The 19,026-nt window shown below is 39.1% G+C and overlaps 1 protein-coding gene across 1 annotated transcript in view; it reads left to right on the top strand.

The window, feature by feature from the left end:
• LOC111566772 (protein-glutamine gamma-glutamyltransferase 2-like) overlaps nucleotides 1-19,026 on the top strand; it is a 58,005-nt gene that overhangs the window by 11,979 nt on the left and 27,000 nt on the right. Inside the window, exons 4-9 of the mRNA XM_055010620.1 lie at nucleotides 3,830-3,955; nucleotides 5,814-6,967; nucleotides 8,972-9,127; nucleotides 9,956-10,057; nucleotides 13,586-13,763; nucleotides 14,415-14,550. Coding sequence (XP_054866595.1) covers nucleotides 3,830-3,955; nucleotides 5,814-6,967; nucleotides 8,972-9,127; nucleotides 9,956-10,057; nucleotides 13,586-13,763; nucleotides 14,415-14,550 — 1,852 coding nt within the window. The remainder of the gene's footprint in view (nucleotides 1-3,829; nucleotides 3,956-5,813; nucleotides 6,968-8,971; nucleotides 9,128-9,955; nucleotides 10,058-13,585; nucleotides 13,764-14,414; nucleotides 14,551-19,026) is intronic.

Genomic DNA, 19,026 nt, shown 5'->3' with positions numbered 1-19,026 from the left:
TTTCGCGTTTTACTTTCTCCAATGCGATGCAAGTCAGTCGCCTTTCTTTTTATATCGAAGAAGCTCATTTACGTGAGTGGTTTATGGGTCTATAGGTCTATGATACAATATTTGGATATATCTAGACTTCATGTGTGTTCGTGAACGTGTTCTTTTTATTGGGAGTTGGGGCCAGGGTGGTGCGTAGGCTGAAACTGCGCATCCAATGTTATTTACATACATAGCGAAATAACATATTAGCCACAGTTGTTAGCATCACTGCGCCCCATTTTACTCCACATTTGCACCTTTTTTAAGTGCACACTGTCGGAGAAAGCCGCTCGTGAGTCAGAAGATCACGAAGATATGCGTTTCCCAGCGGCAGGTATTTCCTCTCGTTCCGCGCGCGTATTGAATTTGCATCGTGTTGGTTTCATCCTAATTATTAAAGGTTGAGAAAAGATAAAGTAAACACTGTATTTCATTTGACCGGATAGATTTGCTTTATGGTAATGACACTAATTTGAAGTATTTTTGTACTTTTTCAGGGGAAGCACAAAAGACTGTTTGAAAAGGCAAACTGAGTTGAGACCTAAAGGTAACAGTATTTTTTTCCTTTTTTATTTTATAGGAGTTGATGCCAAGGATTACATCCATAAGTCCAAGACGGGTTAAAAAATATAGTAAATGTTAAAATTTAAGTGTTAAATTACAAATGGTCATACACTTGAGCTTGCATTTAGTGGCACTTTGACAAAATTTCACTCTTAACCTGATTTAATCAAACCAGCAATTTTCTCTTTGACTGAAATGACACAGGGATGTTCCAGAAGATGTTCAGTTAATGTCAAATGTTCATTTGAACAAAAAGTGACATACAATTATTGGCACCTTCTCAATAATTCATAAAACACCCATTGGCTCTCTATTTCAAACTTTTTCTATGAATGCAGACCAGCTTCTGTCACATCTCCATTACTGTTTTTGCCCATTCATCTGTATAGATGAGCTCCAACTCTCTTTAGTTGAGGGTCTCATGACCATTCACCTTTATCTTTATCACCTTTTAACAGTTTCTCTGTCAGATTCAAGCCAGACTTTGTTGAAAAAAAAAAAAAACTTTGGTCATTATTTAGTTGCCTTTGTTTGGTGTAAAAAGGCTCAGAATTGAATAATATCAGAATCTTTTTCACACACAATGATTAAAATGTAATGCTTTGGGGTTTTTTGTTTCCTAATGGACATGAGGGGTGTTACTCCGTAAGCTGGGCTTATTTGCCCAAGTCAGGCTTATTTTGTCGTCTTTTAGGTTTCATAAACCAGGCTCACCCTGAGCACGGTTCTGTTAGCATGGCAACTTACGCTGAGGATTTACAGTGCCTTCCAAAAGTATTCACACCCCTTGAACTTCTTGACCTTTTGCCACATTTCAAACTTTAAACATAAAGATATAAATTTGATTTTTTTTTGTGAGGAATCGACACCAAGTGGGACACAATCGTGAAGTGGAACAACATTAATTGGATGTTCCAAACTTTTTTAACAAATAAAAAACTGATTATAGGGGTTTGCATAATTATTCACACCCTTTACTGTCAGTGCAGCCAACTCACTCCAGAAGTGTCCTGATGATTTCTAAATGATCCAGTGTTGACCTGCGGGTCGTCTTATGATCGGAAGGTCAGAGGTTCGAATCTCGGCTCCCACATGTGCTTGTGGTCGTTGTGACACTTCACCCACCATGCCTACAGTGGCCATGCCTACTGTGAACGCATGGCCACTGTAGACAAAGTGGGCCCTGGATGGGAGACTTCCTTGTGAAAATCCAGAAGCGAAGCAAATGTTGTGAGAGTGAGTGATTGCTGGTGGTTGGACGGTCCGTTAGTGCAGGTGTTTGCAGCCACACTCCTGTCGGTCAGCCCCAGGGCAGCTGTGGCCACAGTAGCATCATCAGCCAGACTGGAGTGAATGATTCCCCTTCCCTTGTCTCTGTGAAGCGCTTTGAGTGACTTGTCACATGAAAAGCACTATACAAATACTGTTCCTTTTTTGGTTTGATTAAATCAAGTTTGAGTGAAATTTTGTCTGTAGTGCCAATAAATGAGAGCTCAACTGAGTGCTAAAAAATCCTCAAAGCACAGAAAAAGTTAACACGCATTCACATATTTGCTTTGTGAGCAAATATGAGTGTTAACTCTTCTTCCTTCTCATTCTCTTACATTTTTTAGGTGTACCACAATCACATCCAAAGTACATCAGTCTTGAATGTTGTGAAGGCTCTGTAGTACATGGTGAGTACAGTATATTCAAATCAAAGCTTATATTAAAGTTCAACTGGACCAAATAAGTTGTAAAAAAAAAAAAAAGTTGTAAAAAAAAAATATTTGGTCCAGTTGAACTTTAATATAAGCTTTGATATGTAGTATTCATGGATTAATGAGAGCATTCAAAAGTATATTCTAGTCTTTTAAGTAACACAATATTTAACAGTTAATACACAAAGGGCATCTGTGACTTTAATTTGTCCTCAATAATATCTCAATTTTGGTTTAGTGTAGTTTGAAATATATTTTTTTAGAATTATGAGACAAATGGCAACAATAAATAAATAATAATAATAGTCATATTTTGTTTCTCCACAGTGGCAGTGTAAGGGGTGTTGCATACAAGTACCAACCAGGTCTGCACTGCTCAAACATTATAGGATTAAACATCCTCACTTTGGCCGCACTGCCCGCTATCCATGCACTGATTTTTCTTGCCCATGCACATTTAAAAATTTGAATAGTTTACTTATTCACAATAGCAGAGTACACAAAAAGGTAGATCAAAAAGTACTCTGCACCTTTTCCTGTCATTTGTGTCGATCCAAAAAATTTGGTAGTGAAAGAGAATATTTCATTCATATCAACACTCATTTAAACAAATTTGAAAATGTGACTTGTATGTTCAATGGTTGCAGCTTTCAAACATGCATTTACGGCACATTTAAGTCCCACAAAAGTCGGAATCACACCCCACATACTCTAAAGGATTTTAATCCTGGTATTGTAACAATCACTGCTTTACAGTCTTCTTCTGACCAACTGCTTGATTGCCAGGGGGAGGAGGAACAAGGTGTTGATGCAGAATTTTCCAGTGAGGTGCTAAATCCTGAACACCCAAAAGACGCAACTGAGCAGCAGCTGGCCACAACCTTACTGCAATTGGAGTATTTGGTACACGTGCCAGGTATTGCTGTTGATGCGTTTCTTCAGGAACTAAACTATATACTTAGCTCTGCGTCAGCCACAGTTTCCAGTAGAGTTGTAAAAGAAATTCTTGAGCGAAATCAAGTTCAATTTGAGGATGATTTAGTTAAGGATATTACAACTGCATTATCTACTTCCAATCCAATTTGCAGAGCTATTGAAAAAGGGGGGTCTCTGAGTACTCATCATAGAAGGCTAAAATACTACAAAGAGAGATTCTCTGTTGTTGAGCCAGTCACCTACTTGCTAGGTGGTAAAAATGCCACTTTTCAGTATGTTCCAATCTTAAAATTGTTACAAGTTCTAAATTGTAAAACTATTTTGGATGCAGTTCTTTCCCATCATCGAGGCAAGAGAGAGTTTATTCCTAGTCCCTCTCATGAATTCAAATCTCCAGAAGATGGCAGTTTTTTTTATAGAAAATGACTTACTTAATGCAAATCAAATAACTATTTCTGTTCGTCTCTATGCCGATGAGTTTGAGGTGTGTAACCCTTTAGGCACATCCAGGAAAAAACACAAGCTCTGTGGTGTCTACTGGGTTCTTGGTAACCTACCACCAGGTTCTCAATCAGCATTATCATCTATTTATCTTGCAGCTCTTTTTAAGAGTGTAGATGGAAAAGAATATGGCTATGAACGTGTGTTGGAGCCCCTTCTACAAGATCTTGAAATCTTAGAGACTGATGGTGTATTTGTGCCCTTGTTGGGCTACTCCGTTAAAGGTACAGTGCAGTGTATTATAGCAGACAACCTTGGAGCTCATGGTATTGCTGGTTTTCTAGAAAATTTTTCATCAGATTTTTTTTGCCGATTTTGCACAGCGAAGCGATGTGACGTTGACGTAAACACTGTTGCCTCTGGCGTTTTTAATCTTCGAAGCAAAGAAGAACATAGTGTTCATGTAAAAACGGCTCTTGAGAAAGGCTCGCATTGTTTTGGAGTTAAACGAGAGTGTGTTTTTACAAAGCATCTCGCACATTTCCACGTTCTGACAGGTTTTCCACCTGATTTGGCTCACGATTTATTTGAAGGCATCTTGCCTGTTGAGTTAGCGTATTGTTTGTCTCTGTTGATTTCCAAAAAGTTTTTCACGATCAGTGATTTAAACCAAGCAATATTGTCTTTTCCTTTTAAATGGTCAGACAAATCAAATAAGCCTCACATTGTACCACAAAACTTCCATACTCGTAAAACGATAGGGGGCAACGCTCATGAGAATTGGAGTTTGCTAAGGTTTTTACCCTTTTTTGTGGGTCATTTGGTGCCTCAAAATGAACCTGCCTGGTTGGTGCTAATGGATTTGAAAGACCTTGTGGATCTTATTGTGGCTCCAACACATACAGACGAAACTATAGGTTACCTTGAGAGCAAGATCATTGAACACAGACAACGATACCAGGATGTTTTTCCAGCTGTCAGACTTTTGCCTAAGCACCACCTGATTGAGCATTATCCTCACATGATAAGGTGTTTTGGACCTTTGATTGTATTATGGACACTTAGGTTTGAGGCCAAACATAGCTATTTTAAGCAGATTGCAAAGCAGACCAGTTGTTTTAAAAATATTCCGGTCACTCTTGCTTCAAGACACCAATTTATGATTGCTTTTCACCTTCAGTCCTCCTCCTATGGTAAACAAAGTCTTGAAGTGCCTAATGCATCTTTGTTTCCAGTTGATCTTTTGAACCAAGACATTGCTTTAGCTGTAAAATCAAAATACCCACACACAACAGAAGTACATGTTGCAAAAGTAGCCTCCATATGTGGCATAACGTACAATGTGGGCATGATTGTTTTACATGGATCAGAAAGTGGCATGCCAGAGTTTGCAGAAATCCTTCAGTTGTGTATCATCAATAATCAGTTACACCTTATTGTACGATTGCTCTGTGGATGGTACTTGGAGCATTACCGAGCCTTTGACCTCACTACATCCCCAACAAGACAAATAAAGCTGTTACAGCTAAAAGAGCTGGCAGACCTTTATCCACTTGCAGACTATGCTGTTGGGTCGAGTCGAATGGTGACCTTGAAAAGACATGTCATTATTAAAGGTTGGTTGTTTGAATTTAAGTTGATCCCCATTTGTTTATAAATATGTTAGAGTTGGACAATTTATCAAGTTGTAATCCAAAATTGCAAAACTGTCAACCAATAATTCAGAGATGCATTGATAAAGGGCAGGCCATTAACAAAAATACACAATCATAAGCAATCACTCCTCAATCCATTAGTATGGGAATTGGGCAGCAGCTCTAATGTGTTGTATCAAGATAATTGCACCTTGTCTGTAGACTTAGGTTCCAGCAGATATAGGAGCATAAAGAAACATGAACATTTTTTAAGGATTTCAACTTATCCCCCCCTTCTTCAAAAAAAAAAGTAATTGCCAAGCCATTTTAATCTTAAGCTTTTCGATCCACCCAAGCAGTATTTTTGATCATCTTTGTGTAGTTAGACTCACTGCAGCATAGTTAACTAAGCTATCTGCATGCCCTTCTATCATAACTCTTGTTAAAATCAGCATGCAGTGCATGGGATGTCATTATTTTTTTAATATACTTTTTATAATCTATAGATAAAGAAGAATGAACCAGCCCTTTGTGCTAAAAGTCATCCTGCTGGACAATACCGCCCAAAGGCTGACTCTGCCTAATGGATTACCAGACACAGTTGAAGAACTTATGGAAGAAGTCATACGCCAATGTGGACTTGCATCGAATATCAGACTTCAATTCATGGACCCACTGTTTGGAAATGAGTACATGAATCTTACAAACATCAACGAACTCCAGGACAGAGGGACTATTAGAGTGATGAGTGATGTGTCAGAAGAATCAGACTCGGTGACCTTAGTACTTTCAGATGTATCATCCATATCTTCATTGCCTGTGACAGAATCATCGTCCTTAGCATCCCTTCCTCTGTCAGAGTCATCATCACAACTTTCATTTCCTCTGTCACAATCATCTCCATTAGTTTCAATACCTATTTCAGAAGCAGCAACCTCTGCCCGAGCAGATGAGACCTCTCTTTCCAGCTGTTTTACTGAGGATACAGACATTCTTTCATCGCCCCAGTCAGACCTTGGGGTTGGAAAATCATCCTGGCCACCCACATTTATTGTGCCAGTTTTTTCATATGACAGTGAGCTGAAACTTGAAAAAGGAAATGCCATGTACAAGGAAAATGGAACTTTACTCCTGCCCGATCTCAAACTGCGTTCAAATATCCTAGAGAATCTTATTCAGGAGATTGTGCGCTACAAAGTGTATGTTACAGATAAGCAGTTTAACAGTGTTGGTGCAGCCCTCATCTCAAAGCATCCCTGTTTGACAGAGAGAGGGTCAGACAGTGGGTATTCTGGATGGAAGAAAAGTTTAAAAGACAAACTGGCACATTACCGTACAGAGTTAAGGAAACTTGGTTGTCCAGAGGTGGTAGTTAATGCAATGACCAGCAAGCCACAAGGCAGGAGTCCAGCATTCAAAATAAAAAGACCGAAGCGGTCTGAAGTTAACTACTGTCCACAGTTTCCAGTCGGTGAAACTGAAGCAACATTAGAAAAACTTAGAGTAGAGCTTCTAACCGACATAAAGCTGAGAAATGGCAAAGAGATGGTGAAAGCAAAGATGGAAAAGACCTTTTCATACCGAAGATATGAGGTGATCCGAGATGCCCCCATGGTCCAGGACTTTAAAGGAAGATGGCCAGCCCTCTTTGACGTGTTTGAGGTATGTTTAAAACTCCTACCTGGATCTTTTAAAAGTATTGTTTTAACATTGTTTAAACAATATATTCCCTTCTTGCCTTTTGTTGCTTTTGCCATATTTTATTGCATTTTGTTAGTTTGTTGTCATGTTTTTATTTTCCGTGACTTTTATTTTTTTTCATTATTTGTTACATTTTTGTTTTGTTTTTATTATGTTTAGTTGCGTTTAAGTAGGGCTGTCGCAATCACTGCAATATTGCCTCACAACGGTTTTACCAAATTACAAAAGAGGGAGCACTTATCGTAGTGGCTATGTTGTTGAAATGTTTTATACACAAAAACTTTAAATATGACAAATATAATATTATATTGTATATATTATTATAATATTATACGTGTGTGAGAAGTTAAACTTGTTTTGATGAATGATATTCAATGTTAGTCTTTCGCATTTGATGTAGCATGTCCATGAATAATTATTAATTATTACATTTTATTACATTTTCTTTTTCAAACTTATAATTTCTTAGTTGAGCCTATTTTTCAATTCAAAGTGTACATACAACAAATAATATTTAAAAACAGTTTAAATTAGAGATGTCCCGATCCGATCACGTGATCGGAAATCGGCCCCGATCACGCGTTTTAAGACTCGATCGGAATCGGCCGTCACCTCCTGATCAGGACTCGGATGTTTACTTTACGTGAATCACAGATGGTTATTGCATGAGAGTCTGTTCTCTGTGCAGCGCGTCCTCAGAGCCCGGGGGCAGATAGATAAACCTGCCCCTTCTTAGCATCGCGAGTCAAATGCTTCTCCACATTAGAGACCTGCAACGGGCGGGTTTTCCCGCGGGTCCTGCAGGTCCCGTTCCAAATCCTTCGAGTTCGGGCGGTATTTATGTGGCTTCGGACGGGACCAGGCGGGAAGTCTAAAACACTGCAGGTCCCGCACTTGTCCCGGAAAGCAGTGCGCAGAGCTGCCGTGCGCCAAATGCCTTGGGCGAAATGCCTAGGTTTTACACGCTTTTACACGTTTACTTGACTCAACACATTGTTTAGCGTGCAAATAGAATGCGCAACAGTTGTCTTGATTCGGTCAGAGCACGAGCCTGACCTTTTACCGCTTTCCTGGTCTCAGCGGAGCTGATGGGTGCGCTTTTTGGTCCTGGAGTGAGCATGTGTTTGTGGTGCTGACATGAGCCTGAACTGACACAGGGGAGAGTCTGAGGAGGAGAGAGGGCAGGAGATTCCTCTGTACCTGGTAGGTTCATTTTCTTTCTGGACTAGTAATGTGGTAACCAAAGAGTTCTCCTGGTGGATAACGGGTTGTGGGCGTGAATGGCAATGCGAGATGATCTGCGCTCAGCGTATGTTAAAGTGCGTCTCCCCAATTCCCTTTGTGTCAAAAATATATACATGGCCATCTTAAGATGGTCTTGTATGATAAATGAGAACATTATTTCTAATGAGTTATGGCAAATTCATTCATAGATGTTTATTATTATATGTTTAATATAATATAATATAATATAATATAATATAATATAATATAATATAATATAATATAATATAATATAATATAATATAATAATATATAATAAAATAAAATAAAGTATCGGATCGGGACTCTGTATTGGCCGATCCTCAAAATTGAAGGACTCGGACTCGGACTCGGGTCCCAAAAAACCTGATCGGGACATCCCTAGTTTAAATAATCTGTTTATTTAAAAAACAAATTATAGAAGTTTTGTGACTCTAAGGGGATTTGTATATACATTTTGTAAAGGTGAAAAATCTACAGTGTTTTAGGGTTGTTTCGAGTAAAAATCAATTAAAATTGTTATCGTCCATAATGACTTAAAAAAAAAGAGAGATTTTACTTTTTTGGCAAAATCGCCTAGTACAAGAAGCACAAGGGAGCTACTTACCAAAACTAATCACTAGTCATGTGCATTGTTTTGAATTTTTTACAGTTTATCTTGGAATTTTTATGTCTGTCTGCAATTTGTTTATCTAATTTCAGATAAATTCAGAGTTCAAGCGATTGACAACCCTGCCACTCCAGTCCCGCTTTCTGTCTAAACTGGATCTTTTGTCTCGCAAACTTCAAGCCTTGTATGAGAAGAGGGGAGGACAAATTGGAAAGAAGCTAAAGCAACTGATGGAAGAAATGAAAACTGTAAGAATTCAAGTTTTTTTGTAATTGAACAAAATTACAAATGTTTGTTTATATGAGTATAAACAAACATTTGTAACATTTGTCAACTGTGCATCAGGGCAATAAATTCTGGTTGCACATCTGTTTTACTTTTTAATTTGTTAAAACCAATCTAGAGGAATTGTGAAAGATTCAGTAGTCAGATTATAGTACACTAATTAGTCAATGCAAAGAGAAATGTTACTAATTACAGTTTAACATGGACAAATCATCATTACTAAAAGATGACATACATCGGAATTGGCTTAATTAACATTTTATTTAAAGGTACATTGTGAAAGATTCATGGTTTTTCCACTTGTAGAGGTCACAGCCATCAGGTGTACTGTTGCCAAAAAAGCAGGTGTTTACTGTTTAAATCATGTGGAGCTTTCTTTGAACCTCAATGAGTGTAGCAGTAACCACAGAACATTGAAAGAAATGTACATCATGGTTGCCCATGAGGCTGCTCAAAAAATGCTAGAGCATTATTTAAGGGTTAAAGCCCCGTATAGGAGTTTTTCTTTTACATCAAATGCACTATGTTGACCTCAAACCTTGTAGAGACATCAAGTAATGGATTATCGTTTTTATCCATAGTCTCTGAGCAGTATTAGGCAAGTTCTCAGTGTTCTGTATTCTGCAATGAAAAGAATGTTAAGTATTACTCCAACACTCAACAATTCTGCAAAAGCATGCACAAAGCTATGGTTGGCAAAAATTTATTATTAAATGGTATATAACCGTTGGTGTCTATAACGTAAGGGAAATTGTGATTTACAAATTAGATTAACGTGTTTTTTTCCCCAGGAATCTGGGGAGGATGATCTCGATTCCGTGAGGGAAGGTGTTCTGAGGGCGCTGTGTGTCTACTTGAATGAAGACCCTGAAAACCTGATAAAGGATCATGTTGTGAGTACAACAATATTTTACCCAAGTCACACGCATGGAAATGGTCATACACAGGGCTGTAGACTGCGACTAAAATGGTCAAATTTTCAATGGTTTTAGCAGATTGCGCGAAGAAAAACAGCCAATACTTTGGTGGCTCTACCACAGACTTAACTTAGCATGATTGCTTATTTGGCCTTTGATTGAATTGAACAAAACCAAGGACAAATGCATCTGTCTTTTGGTCACTGACCTTATGCCTGTCTCGTAACATGCAAGCTGAGTGCTCCAAGTGCGTGCCATCCCCAAAGTTGGAGATTGCGCTTCACTGTTAACAGCACCAGACCCTGAGTCTCATGGATGGATGGATGGATGGATGGATGGATGGATGGATGGATAAAAACTTTATTATCCCTAGAGGGAAATTCAAGTATCCAGCAGCTCAATGCACGCACACATCGTCATATATAAAATCAGTATAAAAAAATCAAGTCGAAATAAAAGTCAAGTTAAAAAAGTCCATGCAAGTCAACCAAGAGGCACTAAAGTCAATGACACAACAAGATTAAATTCAGACACCTTTAAGAATGATTAAATAGTCTTACGGCAGTCAGCACAAAGGAGTTCGTAAACCACTCAGTCCTGGAGCTCAGTGAAATCAGATTTTGACCACTTCTGCTTTTCTGAGCCGCCAGAACACTGTGGAGGGGATGAGAGATGTTCTTCATAATGGCATCCAGTCTCCTTCAACTGCGCAACTCCACCAACGCACTCAGAGAGTATACGGCCCTCCCAATTAGAGAACAATTCATGACACATGGATAAAGACCCTGTGGCACAGTGGACTTTACCAATCGCTATTACTGCAACATCATGCGAAAGCTTTCTAGACACTCATGGCCATATCTTCCACCCAGTCTTAGCCTTAGTCTTGGTCTTTTTTTAGCACCTCTTTTTTGAGCTGCCTCACCACTACATGCACCAATGACTCTAAAACCATGAGGGAAGGATGGGGGCATAGGGTGGAGCACATATCTCACCAGATTTTAGCTCAGCACCTCAAAGTCTTTAAAATCCTGAATAAGACTAAAGTTTGCCCCAAGAACGCGAAGATAGAAACAGTCCAGCGTGTCTGAAACCTGTTTATTTTGTCACTGTCTTAAAACCGAGGGAAAAGACAAGGGCTAAGAGCGGCCTCTCTGTAGTGGGCTAGTGCATTATTTACTATTTTACAAGAGAACTAGTAGAGACAACATAGAATCAGACGAACAGAAATTTATTTTTGCCCATTATCACTTGTTTAAATTGTCCAAGAATCACAGAGAAAACTTTCCAAACTGTTATTAGGAAGAAACAAATGGCAGTTTGTTGACTGGCAGTATATACCTTACTGTGCAGTACTGTGATAACCTTATCACAGTAAGGTGATACGGTATCCAGTAAGTTAGGATACCTTACTGTGCAGTGCAGTGGCCTTCCCCCGCCACCGGACTGCCCCGATCGGCCGGCCCACTCCCTGAAGAGGCCGCGGTGTCGTCCTGGCTGCAGCTGCCGTGCTCCCCCAGGTGCCGAGCGCCGGCACATGCCTTCCTCTCGACTGCTGCCCCCACAGGAGCCCGCCTTCAATCTCCCCTTCCTCACGTGTGTGAGTCCTGGCCATAGTTGGCATTTTTGGTTATAGTTTTGTGTTTTTGTGAAATAAATGCCTGCGATTGCCAGTCTGCCTCGTGTCTGCTCTGTGCGCCTCTCACATTTGGGTTCGAAAATCACACTCCCCGTGACACACTGTTTTCATGCCACATGTTGTGCTTCACTGCAACCTAAACTGCTCTTGTTAAGCTGTTGTTACTTACATATTTTTCTGTTTTTGTTGTCAAACAACCTAATGAGTGTGAAATAGTGACTGAATTGCAGTCCATTAAGACTAGACCGATCAGGAATAACATTATGACCACCTGCATAATATTGTGTTGGTCCCCTTTTACTGTCAAAACAGCCATGACCTGTTGGGGCCTGGACTCCACTAGACCACTGAAGGTGTGCTGTGGTTTCTTTCACCAAGATGTTAGCAGCAGATCCCCTAAGTCCTGGAAGTTGTGAGGTGGGGCCTCGATGGATTAAACTTGTTTGTCTAGTACATCCCACAGTTGCTCGATTGGATTGCCACAATTTGGAGGCCAAGTCAACACCTCAAACTGGTTGTTGTGCTCCTCAAACCATTCCTGAACCATTTTTGCTTTGTGGCACTGCTAAAAGGGGCCACAGCCATCAGAGAATACCATTTCCATGAAAGGGTGTACATGGTCTACAACAACACTTAGGTAGGTGGTACGTGTCAAAGTAACATCCACATGGATGCAGGACTCAAGGTTTCCCAGCAGAACATTGCCCAAAGTATCACACTGCCTCTGCCAGCTTGCCTTCTTCCCATAGTACATCCTGGTGCCATGTGTTCCCCAGGTAACCGACGCACACACAGCCGGCCATCCAGGTGATGTAAAAGAAAATGTGATTCATCAGACCAGGCCACCTTCTTCCATTGCTCTGTGGTCCAGCTCTGATGCTCACATTGTTGGTGCTTCTGGTGGTGCACAGGGGTCCGCATGGGCACCCTGACCGATCTGCAGCCATGCAGTCCCATACACATCAAGTTTAACTTCGATGCACTGTGTATTCTGACACCTTTCTATCAGGACCAACATTAACTTCTTCAACAATTTGAGCAACATTAGCTGGTGTGCTGGATTGGACCACACAGGCCAGCCTCCCTCCCCATGTGCATCAATGAACCTTGGTCGCCCATGACCCTGTTCACTACTGTTCCTTCCTTGAACCACATTTGATAGATACTGACCACTGCAGACTGGGAAGACCCCACAAGAGCTGCAGTTTTGGAGATGATCTGACTCAGTTGTCTTTTTAAACTCACTTAAATCCTTATGCTTGCTCTTTTTTCCCATCCACTAACAGGTGCCATGATGAGGAGATAATCAGTGTTCTTCACTTCACCTGTCAGTGGTCATAATGTAATGCCAGGTCAGAGTACATCTTAAGCAGCAGTCACTTCAGAGCCATTTTTTCAAGCTGCTACTCTTCACCATTAAACTGCTGATTTTATAGTCGTAACATCATCTGACACTAAAACTAAAAGTTAGAAGTGGTGCAAAGTTCTGGTCTCACATTCTCCTTCCGGGGTCTGCAGCTGTGTTTTCACTTACAGATACAGAGAGAGTTTTTTTCCTGAAGAGGGAGTGGACAGCTGCAACTCAATGGTTTTCAGAGCAAAATATCAGTTCAAAACAAGCAGGGGCTATACAATCATGGTAAAATGAACCAACACTGAACGACAAACTGTGGGGACGTGAGACTTGCATTAATTTGCTGCAGAGGGACATAGTATGGGATCTTTAAATATAATCACACCAAGTTTGACTAATTTGGTTTGTGACAAATAGTGGCAAAAATAGTTACATTTCTATCAGAATCTGAAAGTTCTGACATATAGGAGCCACATTATCAGAATGTGAACTTTGTTTTACTATATTCCAGATCAACTGTCAGGATGACTCTGGCGTCTTGGAGGGACGCTGGGAATCTCCGTATTGGGGTGGGAGAAGACCCACTAATTGGAGTGGCAGCTATATAATCCTTAATAGGTGGTTCAAAAGGGGCTGCAAACCAGTCAAGTATGGACAGTGCTGGGTGTTCGCCGGAGTCATGTGCTCAGGTACCTTCTGACTGCACCTCATCTCCTCACACCTCCATAGATTACACTTATAATGATAGTTACAGATGTAATAAAAAATAAACAGACATTTGTTTTCCATGCAAACAGTGTCAGAAAATGATGCTCATTTGTCTGTTTATCTCTTCCTATGACATAGACACACCTTCAGCCTTCAACTTTTTAGGAATTTGAAGCTACAAATTTAAGTTAGACATCAATTTCTGATGCACTTTTCCACACATTTCCATTTATTGCTTTTTAATATACCGAATACTTTCTGAGATAAGTTTGTTTTTTAATATCAGTCATGATGAAGAAAATAGAACACTCTTTGCTAGAGATACCTTTTAGTGTCATGTCACTCCTTCATTCCATTGCTCGTTGTTATTCACAATTCTTTTGTCTTTTGTTATTTGGTACTGTCTGAAATTGTGTGCATTGCATTAATGTCATGATTTCAGCACCATAGTGGATTAGCAAAGACTAGAACAAAACATAACAAAGACAAACTAATTTAATTTTCAAACATTTTTGGCACATTTGTCATTCAGTTTCAACAAACTGGAGTAGTATTTAGTTGTGTTTGATTGAGCTGAGCTTTGACAAAGTAAGCTGCAAGAATCTGACCTAAATCTTCGTGTTTGGTTCCAGTGATGCGTCTGCTGGGCATTCCCTGCCGCGTGGTCACCAACTTCGAATCAGCTCATGATGTCCACATGAATCTGATCGTCGAGACTTACATAGACGACAACGGAGTCAATGAGGAGCGCACCAAGGACAGTATTTGGTGAGACACAAAGGCTTTAGTTTCTTACTTTGACAACACCCACACAGCGAGATCCAGATCAGTTTGAGCTTCAACTGAACACGCAGTGCTTCTCCACTACATGCTTTTTGACCATCTTTCTTGGAAAAATTCAGGGCCCATAAAAAGTATTTGCTTGTCGTGGAAGTTTTACCCTTGTATTGCTTTTTAACACTGAATCACAGTCAATATAGTTTGGCTTTTTTGAGAATTCACTAAGGAAGACTTTCATGTCAAAGTGAAAACAGATTTCTACAAAGTAATGCCATTCAATGAAAAATACAAAAGGGAAAATAAATGATTGCATATGTATTCTTCCCCTTCAAATCAGTATTTAGTAGATGCACCTTTACCTGCAATTACATCATTGAGCCAATGTGGATGGGTCTCAATCAGCTTTTTACATCTGGACTCTGCAATTTTACTACATCCTTTGTTGAAAAACTGTTCAAGCTCTGTCAGGTTACACTGGGATCATGAGTCTACAGTCCTTTTCACATCCAGCCACAAATTGTCAGTTGGACTGAGGTCTTGGCTCTGATTCAGCAACTACCCATTTCTGTCTCGCTCTGGCTGTTTGCTTCAGCTCACTGTCATGGAAATCTTCTTCCAAGTTGCAATTGTCTTGCAGACTTCCTCAGGTTGTCTAATAATTTCTCTGCTTTGTTGCATCCTCACATTATGATGCTGCCACCACCATGCTTCACAGTGGGGGTGGTGTATTTGTGATGATGGCCAGTGTTTGGTGTTTGCCATACATAGTGTTTAGTCTGATGGCCAAAAAGTTAAATTTTGGTCTCATAAAAAGGGGAAAACTTCCAAGGAGGGTGAATACTTTAAATAGGCACTGTACATGCTGACACCGAATTGTTACATCATCTAACTTTGCATTCGATAATTAATATGATTGGTTACGATTAGTACACCAACACTGCATGTGAAATGCTTCTTGATGCACCATCAAGAAAACTTTCAGAGCAGATTTTAAGAGGAAAGATAATTATGGCAGGCTAAGCAGCTGGTATCTATACAACTTAGAGACTAAAATGTGAACAATAGGCAACTGAGGCAACTGAACTTACATAACAACAAGACAACAACCCCAACCTCACACTTGTTGGTGTCTCTTGTCTAAAGATGTGAGCTGTGGTGGTCTCTGGAGATCTTTCATCCTCTCGAGAGCATAAATTTACATCATTCTGACAACTGGGATGTCAAATTTGTTTCTTGGGAACCGCATCTGGTCTGTTTGGGGTCTTTTCCCTGTGGAATGACTGTTGATCAAAGTGGACACTGGTACCAGTTTGAGGTCCTTGTTGTCTTAATCCCAGGTTCAGAGCAGGAGTAGAACAACCTGCTGTTTCTTTGTTTTAAAGGTTGATGCTAAACTGTCATCAGGTTGGCATCTGATGATGTTTTCACCTATTGCATATCATCTGCTGTGTCAAGTTCAACTGTTTTAGTGTTACAATAGTCCTAACTACTTTCAGGAGACACAGAGGCTCCATCTGATGCACTGAAGCACAGCACACCCTCATTTCAATGTGTTTTTATTGGCATTTTTTTTTTGGTTCTTTTCCAAACTTCCCATTGCAAAACACAACCTAATTCCTAAAAATGAACCAAGCACAGATCGCATACCCAAAAGTAAACATGACATCTGAGTATTTGTCTTTTAATCTGGTGGGTATTTTATATAATCTATTAGTTGAGAATGAACTAGTGATGTCCACAGATAAACAGAAAAAAAAATGATCCAGATTTAAACTGCAAGGGAAATGGTTGTTTCCAGTCAAATGTTTCTCCTACTCTACCACCACCCTGACCTTTATATGTCAGATCAGAACAAAGAAGCATGATAAGACACAGTAAAAAGCCAAAAAGTACACCACCATGTCAGAACTTGCTAAGTGCAGCTTAATAAGGAGCCTGAAAAGCCCTAAGGTTCATTGTTAACTGTGGTTTTTCAAAGTACTTGATTTGTATATTACTGTCTGGCACTGTTTGGGTGTGGAGCTTTTGATCCACCAATGAAGAATGCCATTATGGTGTACTGGTGTGGGGCGTTTAGGTGCTCTTTCTGAGGCCTGGTGAAATGAAGCACATTTCTGCCAAGCACCAAACAATGCCATTTCTTCACAAATGTTTTAGGATAATGGGGATTTGTAATTTCAAAGCATTGTTGGGGCTACACTAAATGTTAAATGTGTTCTTCTTATTGCTCTTTTACTTTATTGTTTGATTTAGTATTCAACATGCTATCTGGTGGGATTTTTTTTTTCCCAAATATTTTTGGGGGGAATTTTTTTTTTTCAAAACCAAAACAACAACAAAAGGATACATACAGTCATAACAACCACAGACAAAATCAAACCAACAAGAGTGCTTCTCTGCTTTGACTAAGTAACCCGTTTCAAGAAGTACGTTTCAAACATCTTAATAAGAAAAAAAATGAGGAAAAAAAAGCAAATCACAAGCACGGAAACTGCATGGTCCACACACATCATTCACCTTCTTCTTCAGGCATTACATTTGAGTTCTTAACATAGTCAATGAAAAGCCGCCATATCTTCTCAAACACATTTTTTCGATTTCTGTATGTGTATTATTCTTTCAAGTGGAAGGTTTGTTGACATCTGTCTCAGTCACAACTGGTCTATGAGTCTGCAATGCATTTTTTGGCATTCAGCAAACTGAGGTCTATGAACGTTCTTTCACTTTTATTGAAGTTATGTTTTTCTGGAACCAACAAAAATAGTTTAGGGTTCAATGTAATTTGTTTTGAAATTATTCTTTCAATTGTTACTCTCACTTCTTCCCAAAACATTCTAATTTTCCTGCATTGTCATAAACAATGAAATATGGTTCCTTTACTTTCCATACATTTTGTACATGTGTCTGGTATATTTTTATTATATCCATTTAGTTCCACTGGTGTAACATACATCCACATTAACCATTAATGTATCAATTTAAGACGTGCATTTATTGATTTGGTTTGAGCTCCTGCAAACGCCATTTGCCACTGTTCCTCTGAAACTTCAATTTGCAGGTCTTCTTTCCAGGCATTCAGCCTCTTCTGTGAATTTTAAGATGAGGAACGTGCCAAAAAAAGTATACAACTCTGAAATGATACCTTTTCTTCTACTGTCCTTAATCAAAAAGTTTTTCCAAAGATGAATAAGTAGGTCAAGTGAGAGCATTGTTTTGATTTGATCTCATAAAATGTCTTAAGCTGAAGGTGTGTTTGTGTTTTATTGAGATTAAATTTAATCCTCAGCTCTTCGATAGACATTATGGCTTTTGATTGTGGCAGAAATAAGTCTCTGATTTTTTGAATTCCTTTTGAATTCCACAATTTAAATGCTGCATCTGCTCTACCTGGTGTAAAGTGGTTATTAACCCATATTGGGCGAAATTGTGACAGTGAGTGTGACTCTTAAATATCTTTTAACATCACACCATATCTTGATCATGTGTTTTATTATTGGATTTTTAACTTGTTTCTGTAGTTTTTTAGCTAGGTCTGAATATATGAATAAGGGAAGAGGCAAAGGCAAGTTATGAGACTCCATTTCAGTCCAATGAGGTGGATCAGCTGTTGAGAAATCATGCGTCATAGACCTCAGTTGCGTAGACCAGTAATACAACACTACATTTGGCCATTTCAGAAGTCCACGATCAAATGGTTAGGTACAGTAAAGACAAACGTAGTCCAGCCTTCCTATTGTTCCATAAAAATTCAATGAACATTTTTTAAATTCTTGAAAATAAATCTGAAGGTGGTGGCAAAGGCATATTTTGGAATAAGGAAAGCAGTTTTGGTAAGACAGACTTTTAAGTATATTAATTCTCCCTATCATTGACATTGGTAATGACGTCCATCTTTGAAGTGACTCATTAACAACTGTAATTAAGGATTCATAACTGGCACTGGTGACATATTCTAGGCTAGGCAGGATTTGAATTCCTAAATATTTGAACTGTTCTACAACGTTGAATTGGGTTACCTCGGGAGTTGGGTGTTTTCCCTGAGTCTCACTGAGCAATAATATTGAAGATTTTGTTTGATTTATTTTATACCTGATATATCACCAAAATTTCTTTATTAAATCTAACAAAGTTGGAATTGTTTTTTTTTTTTTTTTTTTAGATTTAGTAAGAACAGAACTGTTGTCAGCATGAAGGGAAATTCTGTGTTCTGTTGGTCCTACTTTTATAACAAACAATTGTAAAGTGTAGACGTATTGTCATCGCTTAAGGTTCAATTGACATAGTGAACAGTAAAGGCAAAAGTAAACAACTTTGTCGACAGCCTTTGTTGATTTTTATTGATTTTGAATGTTTCTATTCGTTAGGATTTCAGCTGTAGCATTATTGTTTTTTGTCTTGAGCCATTTTATAAAATTATTTCCAAGTCCAAATTTTTGTACAATTTCAGAGAGGTAAGGCCATTCA

The sequence above is a fragment of the Amphiprion ocellaris genome, chromosome 5 (genome assembly GCF_022539595.1).
Source record: "Amphiprion ocellaris isolate individual 3 ecotype Okinawa chromosome 5, ASM2253959v1, whole genome shotgun sequence".
NCBI classification, from domain to species: Eukaryota; Metazoa; Chordata; class Actinopteri; family Pomacentridae; genus Amphiprion; species Amphiprion ocellaris.
Note: the sequence above shows the minus strand (reverse complement) of the source record. Positions and strands in the feature narration are given on the sequence as shown.